Source organism: Rutilus rutilus (genome assembly GCF_951802725.1).
Source record: "Rutilus rutilus genome assembly, chromosome: 11".
Taxonomy (NCBI): Eukaryota; Metazoa; Chordata; class Actinopteri; order Cypriniformes; family Leuciscidae; genus Rutilus; species Rutilus rutilus.
The window spans coordinates 40,491,698-40,505,392 of record NC_140216.1 but is presented as its reverse complement, the minus strand read 5'-3'; the positions used below and the strand labels follow the sequence as shown (position 1 = coordinate 40,505,392).

At 38.0% G+C, this 13,695-nt stretch overlaps 1 protein-coding gene across 1 annotated transcript in view; it reads left to right on the top strand.

The window, feature by feature from the left end:
• Window positions 1-13,695, top strand: part of LOC311300278 (NACHT, LRR and PYD domains-containing protein 12-like) — a 156,343-nt gene that overhangs the window by 23,126 nt on the left and 119,522 nt on the right. The window contains exons 5-6 of the mRNA XM_084424466.1: window positions 10,873-12,642; window positions 12,761-12,934. Of these exons, the coding sequence (XP_084280592.1) occupies window positions 10,873-12,642; window positions 12,761-12,934 (1,944 nt within the window). The remainder of the gene's footprint in view (window positions 1-10,872; window positions 12,643-12,760; window positions 12,935-13,695) is intronic.

The following is a 13,695-nucleotide window of genomic DNA, read 5'->3' as shown; positions in this document are numbered from 1 at the left end:
TTCTCCTCTGACCTCTAGCATCAACAAGGCATTTTCGCCCACAGGACTGCCGCATACTGGATGTTTTTCCCTTTTCACACCATTCTTTGTAAACCCTAGAAATGGTTGTGCGTGAAAATCCCAGTAACTGAGCAGATTGTGAAATACTCAGACCGGCCTGTCTGGCACCAACAACCATGCCACGCTCAAAATTGCTTAAATCACCTTTCTTTCCCATTCTGACATTCAGTTTGGAGTTCAGGAGATTGTCTTGACCAGGACCACACCCCTAAATGCATTGAAGCAACTGCCATGTGATTGGTTGATTAGATAATTGCATTAATGAGAAATTGAACAGGTGTTCCTAATAATCCTTTAGGTGAGTATATATATATATATATATATATATAGATAGATAGATAGATAGATAGATAGATAGATAGATAGATATACAGTATATTCTACCAAATTGGTTCACAGTTGGAAGCATCAAAAAAAAAAAAAAATCCACAAATTGTGCTTGCAAATTGTATAATAATATCCAAGGAAAACATGTCTAGCAAGTGTGCAGTTAATTCTCATACTGTATTTTCAGTTTTGGAATATGTATCCTCTCCCCAAATTTGTCACTAATAAAACACAATAAAAATTATTTAAAGAAAATGCTTATATTTACCTTTTTAATAGTTTGTTTACATCTACCTTGTAAATATATTTTTTTATTAAAAAGGTTACAATTACAACAACAATTCAAGTGTAATTTTTCTTTGTAAAAACTAAAGTAGGCCTATACATTTTATTATACATATTTCAAAGTTAAGGATTCATTACTTTGAATATAGCCTAGGCTACATTGGAACAAACACATAATATCATATTATTTGATGACTTTATTTTTGACAAAACATACCATATTTAACATATGAGCAAAAATTGGCAAACAAAAGCTTATTTGAGGTCACAGTCTATTTTACAGTAAAAATGTATATTCTATCCAAAACTAGTCAACGAAATGTTGTCTTTCATATGTCTGTAACATTTGTCTATCATTTTTATTCTAAGGAATATAAATGTTAATTTGCAGTTTAATATGTTGCTTATACAAATACATTTTATTTCAACATATTTCAGTTGATTTTTACTCATCTCAGTATAGCAATACAGTTTGCTAAAAGCGGATCTTTCATTCACACACAGAAACGCGATTCAAATTTTAACCGTGTTTTTGCGAGCTATAGTAAACAGTGCGCATCTCTGCCGTTCATTCATTCACACACAGAAACGCGATTCACTTGAGAATGAAAAAAACTTACTACAGTATTCCATAGCGATCCGTTGCTCTTCGAAATACCAGCACTTCTGAGGTACATTTTCCATTATTATTATTACGATAGTATTATTCCTCACAGCGCTGGAAGACGGTGTAAACAAGTACAATGATCTGATTAAACTTTATGTCTTTTCTCGAGCTGATATGGGGGCGTTCACAGTTTGCATGGATCGCCTCAGTCATTTGCGTTTGAATAGCGCGCGCTCTCCGTGGGCGGGATCACATTAAAAATAATGAGCTGAGATGAGAACGACTGACATCTCTCTCTCTTTTCATACATATTACATAAACTGAGAATATTTGTTTTTTTTTTATATAAATTACTTCATTCAAAAGAAGAGAATTCAAGCTGCATGCCTGTGTGTCTGTATGCCTGTTTGACTGAGTATTCGCTGAGTTATTGTTCATGTTCGGACGCGTTTCAGAATTGACTTCACTGACAGAGAGTAGGCAGAACTCACATCATGTTTATTTTTCTTTATTTGGCAAAAAGCACAACACTTTGTTTTTATTGTGAGTATACACAAAAATAATACACACTTAACAGGATCGACTGATGTATGAAACTTGTTTGTAATATCAAAGTCAACAGAGTATTTTGAGTCTCGTTTGAACTGATAAGAAAAAAAGCGAGCAATTCACGCCGGCGCGATTGTCGACCCCAGGGGGTTAATCTTCACTCTCCTCGTCGGAGTGAAGCTCTTCCGTTCCCCTTCACAATCTCTTCAATTCAGACAGCCCTATAACCTATAATATAATAATATCTTCCTACCCTGTTTTTTGGTTTGCCAGGGGTGTCACCAAAGAATTATTGCCCGCATTCTCCACCAAACTGTTAGGGGGTAACAGCTGTAAGACCCAGGACCAGATATGATGAAAGAAGACCAGGAGTCGTGAAGTTCAATCAAATAAGTAAAAATTTACTGAAGAATAGTTTGCAGTTCAATTGGTAGAGCCCATAGACAGTATATAAACTGGACACAGCGACCCCATTGGATTCAACGGAGACAAGTGAAGTCAATTAGAAGCACTAACTTCCTGATGGTCGAGCGTACTGCGCAGACTCAAACTGAGCTTGACGACGTAGATGTGACGTGAGCAACCCGTCTGTCTTCTAGCAGCTGTGCCAAGCGAAATCTCAATCATTCCCTTCCGAATCTTGCAGAGATGGAGAGTGTGAGTAGGAGGTGTCCATGAGATAGGACCAGGAGAAACCTTTGCTAAGTATTCTGATTAATTACTTTGCCATTTTGCCTCCACGTCCCCCCGATTGCGCGCGAGCTTCTCCTCCTGTCCATACGGTAATTCTCTACTGTGCGACAGAGAGTCGCGTGGGTATGACGCAATCGTTAGCCTATTTTTACAAAAACTGCTTCTACGGGGCCATAACATAAGATACAAGGTAATGGAGCCTTTTATACATTTTCGTGTTTCTTTGGAAATAAATAATGGGCAAATGGAGTCTTTAAACGCCTCAGATGTAAAGTTATTCGCTGTCAAAGTGACGCCAAAATGAATGGGAGTCAATGGGATGCTAACAGCAGGTGATGGTCTGCTAGCCAATGGCGGCACCCGGGGAAACTTCAAAATAATATGAAACGCTGCCCCCCTGCTAGAGCCAGCGTCAAAGTCTCACGAGGAGGTCGCAAGCCAACTCTACCTTACACAAAATCTTACACCAATTATACCATTTCCAAGGGCATACATTACATCTTTGCTACTTCTGATTGGCTAAGAGAACATAAAGTCTAAACAATTTTATGCTTATAGATAGATAGTAGGGTGCGTTGACATTAATCAAGATAATAGTTATTAAGAAAATTAAGAAACCCCTAGAACACAGTATATAAAAAAAAAGATAAAAACATAGGAACATTGTGTACAATTAAGATTAGCTAATTAATTTATTTTCCAATATCCTAATATGATACTAAATACCACAGGGAAAAGGGGTTATATTTGTGACGTGCTGTCTTTGCATTTGAACATTGCACATTTTAAACAGGACATGCACGCATTAGCTGAATAAATGTTAGCCAATACAAACATATTTATAGAAAACAGTTGACAAGAATAGACAGGAGTCCAATAATAGCATAACCAATAGGGATGAGCGAGTACAGCATTATCTGTATCTGTATCTGTATCTGTTAACCATATGAATTATCTGTATCTGTATCTGTACTCGGACTGGGCGGGGCCTAACGCGGAAGTGGGCGGGATTTAACCCGGAAGTAGGTCGGGTTGTCTTGAAATGGGCGGGGCTTTAACCGGTATGTTATTTTAAGCATGCAATTGATATGGGTTGATCAGAAATTGTTATATTTATTGCTGATTAGAAAACTATTTACATGACAGAATCAGCATTGAGCTTCAGATCAATGGGTTTGATCACGATAACAAACGAACTACAGAACAAGTTTTGCAACAATGAATACAACACAAGCGGTTGCAATTATGAAGTAAAATGTAATGAACAACAGTTTTCATCTCAACTAGGGCTGGGTGATATGGACCAAAGGTCATATCCCGATATATTTAGGCTGAATTGCGATATACGATATATATATCCCAATATTTTTTATTTTTCATGTTTTATTTTTTTTCAAAATTTGTTAACACACACACACAAGTACTGTCCCCCTTTACTTAACATAAATTGTAAGAATATGGCTAATAGTAAAGACTAGTAGCCTACTAATAAATAAACATTATGCTAAAGGTATTAAATAGCAGTCCCAAACTAGTTTTTGTTAATACAATGTTGGTATGAGCCACTACAGTCATTTAAAAATATAAAAAATAACACAAAGAAAAATAGTGGCATTTTGGGGTTAATATGGAAACGACAGTTACCATGGTGAATACACAATACTAACAAGAACTGCTAATGAAACATGGAATATTTTGTGTAATTTATTTATTTTATTTCGTGTAATTTACAACGTAACGGCGTTGCATGCTCGTAGTTTCTTTTGCACTTTATATACAGTGAGGTGATACACAGCGCGCGCCGCCGCATTTGCGCGTGCAATTGTGTGTGCGCTACGACTACAGTATAACGGCTGACAGGACAAGAAAGTCAGTTTTTCTGAGGTGAAAGACTTTATTTCATGTTATAACATAACATGCTCTAAACACGCACGCAAAGTGGAATAGGAGGAGCAGGGGCGCGGGGAGCAGTGCAGAGAGCTCCGGGTCAGCTGGCTTGGAGCAAGGATCACAGCGCAAATTTGAACTATATCGATATATGCGATATGGTCTAATTCCATATCGCATTTAAAATATATATATATATATATATATATATATATATATATATATATATATATATTCTTTATATCGATATATCGCCCAGCCCTAATCTCAACATAACTTTCTTTTTTTTTTAATCCGAGCACAGATATTGACTCGTATTACTCGTATAATACTCGTACTCGACAAAAGTGCTTTATCCGTACCGGATACTCGTTTCAGCCGAGTATCCGGCTCAACTCTAATAACTAATCACTTATTCTAAAAAGAATCCGACATAATGAGGGCTGTGTTAACAGTAAAACGTCCGCCATTTAACGAATTTTAAAAGCACATTAAAAGATTATTAAGGATAATACAAAATGATTTTTGACAGAAAAAAAACAAGCAAGAACAAAATTTTAACTTAGCCCGTCAATTATCATTTTACAATGATCACTCTCTGTGCACGCGCGTCGCGTTTGTGAGAGAGCTCGCGCAGCACTGATACAACGGTACTTTTTAATCCATAAGTAATTAACGTGCTAGTTTTCATACAAAATAAATATGTAATATAATTAGGTACTTTAGTTATAATTAACACAATAACGTAAAACATGAAGGCTACGTTTCTCAACACTGAGAATGAATGAATAAATAAACGCCTGTTTCTCCAGACTCGCACTTATCAGTAGGCTAATCCACAAATCACAGCACTTTCATAATCACTAACGTTAACCCTTTTCAAGATTTATAGTTCAGCATTACTTGAGCATTTTATTATTTGCATGACTGAATGATGTCTTCCTCTTTTCTGAGTGACCATGAATAACTTAACGGAGTATTTTAAGATAATCCATGCGATCTGTGTGATCATCGAATCCATAAGATTAAGTTAACTTAACTCAACAAGCAACTTTCCACATCGAGCCCAGGACGTTTACCTTCAGAATCAGGAATCAGAAGTACCGTACTGTACTGTCCTCGCTTATGAAATCAGTCAGACAGCGGCCGCGGGAGTGGAAGGGGAATCGGGCGGGAATCTTTATTGGTGTCGATTTTCAGTCTCTTTTTAATGATAGGCCTTACGCATTTGTCAATCATCCCCGCTTGCTATTTGGGGAATGAACCCAGCGCTATGATTGGTCGAACTTTTCTTCTTTTGCTGTAGCTTGATTTGAGGACAGCGCGTGCACAGAGGCGTCACCAGGTTTTTGCGTAGTTTAGAGTGACAAATCGTAGCAGCGTACTTTGAAGTCAAAATGCGTATCCGCTACGCAAAATGCGTACAGGTTGGCAGGTCTGCATACTGATAACACCTTCCCTCCTCAGAAAGAAGTACAGATAATGTTCACTTTATTCCTTAGAGAAATACACATAAAAGAAATACAATTCTGTGAACTAGATCACGTAAGTAACGTAGAGGTTGACCCCTGTAACCTTAACTTGGTCAGCAGAAAACAGACATAGGGTCATCTGATGAGTCTTCAGGCTTGCACTCTTCTATTAGTTATTAGCTGTTTTCCCAATACAAAGAGCCTGTTCTCAAGGTCCTCGTTCAGGGCACTAAAGATTAGTCACAGACACCATAATGCACTTAGAAATATACTGGTAGAAATGCTGACAACAAAATATGATTAAAACTATATGCGAATCATTTATTGAATATAGTAATGATTATATAACTTGATTAGTACTTGTTATAGGAATAATGTAAAAAAAAAACTCAAAAGGATACATAGATATAGTGAAGAGACAAGGGATTCTGACCACAACCCTTCACTACCAACACTTTTAACACAAGTTAACTTCTTGTTTATTGAAGTATTGTTACAAGTACTATAACACTCATGCAGTCTTGCTGTTGATCTGAATATCAGCATGATTTTTAGGGGTGGTTATAAATATAGATTTTCTTATGCATTGCATTCTTCATTTGAACAATCTGAAGATCAGTTACCAAGATTGATATTTTAATCTATTATTTTTTAAGTTGATTAGAGAATAAACTTTACTAAAAGTTCAGTAATCACAGTACGTTAACTTTTGTTACTTTTTATAAAACAAAGTGTACGCTTTCAAATTCATTCAGTTTAATCACAAATTAGAAATACTGTCATGCTGGTTGATGAAACAGACAGACGAAGCTCAATTCCAAACGGTAACAAAGATAATATACACAAGCAGGTGAACAGAATGCAACAGCATGTTTTAACATAGGCCCCTTTCACACTGCAGGCAAAAGTGGCCCAAATCTGATTTTTTTGGGGTCAAGTGACCAGGTCAGACTTCTTCAGAGGTAGTGTGAACACTCAAATCTAACCCAGATCTGATTTTTTCAAATCCGATCTGATGCGGCTGCAGTGTGAACAACCAAGGCGGACTTGATGCGACTTTTACGTCAATCTACGTCGACATTTGTCACAATTATGCGCCGGCGACGGAGCCCTAGACACAACAGACACAGACAGTAGCCTAACATTAAAAACTTGACTAGATATGGAGAACAGTGATGGAGCGAGTCAATGGAGGGAGAGTGAGGTGGTAGACCTAATTAGTATATGGGGATATACTTCAATTCAAGCTAAACTAGAAGGATCCTACCGTAACCGCTCCGATTTTGAAAAAATTGCACACGAAATGGAAGAACGGGGACACAGGAGAACGTGGTTGCAGTGTCAAACTACGCATCCACACAGACCTCTGTAGTGAATTTGCAGCCATAAACCCGCAAAAGGCAAAAATAGCCAATTTTGCTCTCTTTCTCTTCGTTCTTCTCCTCCTCAGCACCTGCTCATTAATGTCACGGCTTCCATTACACAAACATTTTGAAATAAATGCGGATATGCTTACTTCCTCCATAACCTCCCGAACTTTAGTGCAACCGAGTGCTGCGTCTGATGTCATTGTTATTGTTCTTTTGCGCATGCGGGTTAGTTTGAAACCTCAAACAGTTCACACTGCAATCAGATATAGGTCACATTTTAAAAGGTAATGTGAACAGCCAATCAAAAAATCGGATCTGAGCAAAAAATCAGAATTGAGCATTAAGACTGAACGGGGCCATAGACACAAACAATAACCGACCAAGGACAGAACTGAACGGGAGTATATACGGGAACGGGATATATACACAGGGTAAACGAGGGAACTACTGTAACTTAATACAGGTGGATGAAGGTTAACTAATCAGGGACTAACAAGAACAGGTGCAGACAAGACTGAACATAATTGTGACAAACACGTTTTGCCGCTCTTTAATGTGGCGTGACAGATTCTTTATCAGATGCTTTATCAACCCTTCATTTAAATCGCAGCAAGAACCAATCATATCTTTATAGCTAGTTATAGCATGAATGAACCATGAACACAAGAATATATGTTGAAATATACGGTACAACTTACTGAAATGTGTTTCAACCATGGAATATAAAAAAGAATCTGTGATATTTTTATATGTTTATATACTTTTGTATGTGTCCACTTACAATCAAATCAAAACATTGTGCTTTTGTAAAATAAAGAAAATAAACAGGGTGTGCGTTCTGCCTCTCCGTCGCGGTGAACTTTTTTTTCTTGAGCACGTCTATAAACTGAAACAAAACTCAGCGAATACTTGTCACACATTTATGAGCCATATACCTTTATAAACATTTAAGTGTGTACTTTTAAATGATCGGATTTAAACTGAAAACAAATATTCTCTGTTTAAGTAATTTGTATAAAACCAACAAGATGTCCAGCTAACGCTTCCTAATTATTTTTAATTTGAACGCCCACTCGCGCAAAAGAGATTGACATGCAAATCTCCACATGGAACGCGAACGCGCTCATTACCTCAAAAACAAAACACCAAAACACTTCACAAGTCTCTGCTTTTCGTCGAGTTTGAAAGACGCGCCGTGAGCTTACATTGGATTTAGGCTATCTCAGAAGAAGAAGAACGCGATTTGAAGACAAGAAAGATGTAAGGTAAGAAATTCTTGCATATTATTTTGTTATTGTTGCATAAATTTCACATTGCAGTTGAACTGTTGCTAGATATATGTTGAATATTATAATATTTAGACCCGTGTTTACTGTTACTGTGTTTGTGGATATCTGCTCAAATGTAGATATGTATATGGTAACCATAATGTTTTATATTTGAGCGCGATCACGTTTGAATGTATCATATTTTGAATCGCGATCGCGTTTGAAAAGCACCAAACGGCTTCATGTTTTTACTATACTCGTATCATCATAACAAATGGAAACATTTGAAGTAACATGATAATCAATATATTTTTCTCTAGCTTAGTTGTTACTGAAATATTTTGGAAGATTTATTGGCTGCTATAGGTTATTGTTATTATTATTTTATGCAGCACTGCGCATAGCCTATGCCTACAAGGCACAACAAACCTGGTATTCATTATATTATATATTGTTGGAAACATTTATGTGTGTGTGTGTGTATTCTGTGAATTTTAAAAAGCAATTTTAACCAGAAAAATCTAAAATTTATTCCCAAAATCGTGCAGGCCTTTCTCTTGATATCAGTATGTTCACTTTTTTTTTTCTCTCAGGGCCCAGATGCCACTGAGTCCTGCTGACTTCAACATTCACATGAGTCTCTGTACATGAACATGGTAAAGTGAAAATCAAACACCTTGGAAATGAAAGGTATGTACAATGTTTTTAGGAATGGCACAAAGGTCTCTGTCTTTGGATCAGTGTGTTCAATAAGTGCATTTTTGTCATTTGTTTTGTATCTTTGGATTATGTTGTGTTGTAAATAAATCCAAACAATCAAACAGCCATTCTTTTTTAAATCTCCTCATTCTTTGTGCAAGGTTGCTCAGAATGATAGGGCCTGAAAGCTCCTAATAGGGCCGTTAGGGGAGGGTCTTTGTCTTTCTCAGGTGTGAAAAGCTTACATATTAATGAGCTCCCGCATAAAGCTTTTTCACACAAAACACGTCGTAAATTTTTTAAATCAATATATTGTCTTATCTGAATGAGCAGTCAGGGTGATTTTCACATAGTTTTAGAGCAAATATTCTAGGCTACGTCATACAATTTTCAAAAGTCTTGTGAAGAAATAAACAGTATGGGTTTCATGACCTTATTTCAGTGAGAATTTCTTTTTGTATTTTCACAAACCACGCATAAATGTCATTATCTCAAAACAACAAAGTTTTACACACATGCTGCTGATATATTATTGTAGCAGAGTTTGTGCTGAATACAGTGTAATTAGACTTTAGCCATGAAAATGTCACAAGTAACAGAAATAAGCACAGATGTCAGAGCATGTCAGAACACCTCCAGGGCCCAGAAAACAGCTCAGACCCCAGAGGGTTAATATTATAGTAATGATCCAAGTGAAGCAGGTCCACTGTATAGTTGTAACAAATTCACTGGAGGCAAGTTGAGATGAGGACCCAAATGCAAATTTAATTATCAAACATAAAACAAACATAAAACAAAAGCATGACCAGGCATGGAAAACTCTAAACTAACCAGGAACACAAAACCAAGACTAGAAAACAAGAAACCGGATCTGGGACATAGAACAAACAATACTCGACAAGGACACAGGGCAAACATGAGGGCTTAAATACATAGACTAATTACAAGATAAGAAACACCTGTGAACAATGATCAGACGATTAACCAATGACAAGACACATGGCAGGATCACATGACAAGACACAGAAACATGACTATTGACAAGAAACAAACCCCCCTGGAGGTCTGGAGGCCTGGAGACTGTGGTAGGACGGGAGGCCAGGGAGGAGCAGGCAGTGCAGGCAGCCAGGGTGGACCAGACAGTTCAGGCGGCCAGGGAGGACCAGACAGTTCAGGCGGCCAGGGCGGAGACAACCCTTGGGGCGGCCATGGTGGAGACAACAGTTCAGGGAACCATTAAGGCGTGCCTTCCATGGCCCTATCAAGGGACCCACGACACATGGCAGGATCACATGACAAACAGGGACTCACATGACAAGACACAGAAACATGACAATGACAAGAAACAAAACCTAAACCGTGACAATAGTTTACTGGATTAGTTGAGAGGTTTTTTTTCCCCCTACTAAATGTACATGTATCTCAAATATTTCCAGATTTATTTTTCAATTGAGAACAATCAAATAATGAAATGTATATCAATATCCAATTCCCAGAGGCTTGTGAAAACTGCCAAATAACAGTTTTACTGATATATAGACCAACAGCACTGTTGCTTGTGTGATATTGTCTAATTATTTAATTAGATAGTGTTGTTATTTTACTAAAACGTATCTCTTTATGTTGTAATCTGTCAATCTTTCACTGGTCCAAAGCAGATTCAAATCAGATCTGCTGAAGAAGTTTCAGTGTCTATATGAAGGAACAGCAAAGCAGGGAAACCCAACACTCCTGAATGAGATCTACACAGATCTCTACATCACAGAGAGTGGAAGTGGAGAGATCAATTATGAGCATGAGGTGAGACAGATTGAGACACAATCCAGGAGAGCAGAAACAGAGGACACACCAATCAAATGCAATGACATCTTTAGACCTTTACCTGGACAAGACAAACCCATCAGAACTGTGCTGACAAAGGGAGTCGCTGGCATTGGAAAAACAGTCTCTGTGCAGAAGTTCATTGTGGACTGGGCTGAAGGGAAAGAGAATCAGGACGTCCAGCTCATATTTCCACTTCCTTTCAGAGAGATCAACTTGATGAGGGACAAAACACTCACTCTTTCAGATCTTCTTTATATATTTTTCCCTGAAACAAAAGAAATGGAAATATCCAGTGATGAATATAAAGTGTTGTTCATCTTTGATGGTCTGGATGAGTGTCGTGTGTCTCTGAACTTTAAGAGTGAAGTGAAACTGTGTAATATATCTGAATCAGCCTCAGTGGACGAGCTGCTGATGAACCTCATCGAGGGGAATCTGCTTCCCTCTGCTCTGATCTGGATCACCTCCAGACCAGCAGCAGCGGATCTCGTCCCCTCTGAGTGTGTCCATCGAGTGACAGAGGTACGGGGCTTCAATGAGCCACAGAAGGAGGAATACTTCAGGAAGAGAATCAGTGATCAGAGTCTGGCCAATACAATCATCACACACCTGAAGTCCTCAAGGAGCCTCCACATCATGTGCCACATACCAGTGTTCTGCTGGATCTCAGCCACTGTTCTAGAGAAGATGTTGAGTGAAGCAGAGAGAAGAGAGATTCCCAAGACTCTCACTCAGATGTACACACACTTCCTGATCATTCAGACCAACATCAAACATGAGAAGGACTATGAGAAGAGAGTGAAAGATGAAGACATGATTCTCAAACTGGGGAAACTGGCTTTCCAGCAGCTTGTGAAAGGCAACCTGATCTTCTATGAGGAAGACCTGAGAGAGTGTGGCATTGATGTGACAGAAGCATCAGTGTACTCAGGATTGTGCACTCAGATCTTCAGAGAGGAGTTGGGCTTGTATCAGGGGAAAGTCTTCTGCTTTGTTCATCTGAGCATCCAGGAACATCTAGCAGCTCTATATGCACACATTTACTTTACAAATGAGAACAGAAATGTGTTTGACAAAACCAAACAAAGTTTATTTTCTAAAATCTTAAACCAGAAGAAATATCACTCATTATCTGAGCTGCATCAGAGAGCTGTGGATGAGGCTTTACAGAGTAAGAATGGACATCTGGACCTTTTCCTGCGTTTCCTTCTGAGTCTCTCATTGAAGTCCAATCAGACTCTCTTACGAGAACTACTGACACAGACTGGATGCTGCTCCTACAACAAAGAGAGAACAGTTCAATACATGAAACAGAAGATCAGGGAGAATCGCTCTCCAGAGAGATCCATCAATCTGTTCCACTGTCTGAATGAACTGGGTGATGATTCTCTGATGCAGGAGATCCAAGATTATCTGAAATCTGGGAAAATAAGAGGAACCAAACTCTCCTCTTCACAGTGGTCAGCTGTGGTTTATGTGTTGCTGACATCAGAGCAGAATATGGATGTTTTTGATCTAAAAAAGTTTATTGGAGCTAATAATACAGCAGGTGAAGTTCTTCCGAAGCTGCTGCCTGTGGTTAAAGAATCCAGATCAGTTAGGTAAGTCACTCTGACAACAATCATTACACTGATAAAACATGATCATATTTATGATTTTAGCATGTGCTTTCATACCTAAGCAATACTGTAAAAAGGAGAAACTCATTGTTATCTACAGGTTGTGGGATTGTGGTTTTACAGATGAAGGTTGTGCTGCTCTGACTTCAGCTCTGAGATCAAACCCCTCACACCTGAGAGAACTGAATCTGTCTGAGAATAAAGTAGGAGATTCTGGAGTCAAGCAGCTTTCTGATCTACTGCAGGATCCTCACTGTAAACTGGAGATACTCAAGTAAGTTAGTATAAAATGTCTCATATGGTAAATAATGATTTTCATTCAAAAAAATCTACTGTGAAATTACTAATGGGAATTTTGATTTTATTTTCATTAGATTCTTTCCAATGTGTCTGACATAATTTTACAATATTAATTTTTGGGAACCTTTTTTGACCAAAGACCCATTTGAGCGCGCGCACAGCATCCTGTCAGTAGAATTCAGTTCTCTTTCGCGACTTATTGCGCTTTTAATATTTCTTTTCAATATAAAGCACATCCTGCTCTTTTCTTTCTCATTCATTCATGTTTTGTTATTAATAACTTCAAACAGAATCGTCAACTGAAATCTGCACGGATTATCAAAAATATGACACATTTATAGGACATAAAGGGTATCTGCGGTAAAAGTGAAAGTAGGTTACCAGCAGGTGAAATGTTTCGAAATGTCTCTTTGCACAGCAAAGCACCCGTTTCAATAAAAGGATATATTAAAGTTTATATAGCCGACTTTTAAATTTTCGCTGCTGTTCTAAAATGGTTTTCGCCATTACCTTAAGCTGCAGCTGCTTGAATCCCTGTGCAGGAGCTGTAGGTTACCACAGAAACGTAAGCGGTTAGTTGATTGCTGTGGTGACTCGTGACACTCATGAACAACACTGAACACGCACTTTTGCCAGTACAACTTGAATATTATTATTATCATAAACTTTTCATTAACTTCGGTAGGCTGCACAACAAGGGAATTGTAATTGGCTGCTTTTTCTGCAGAGAGCCGA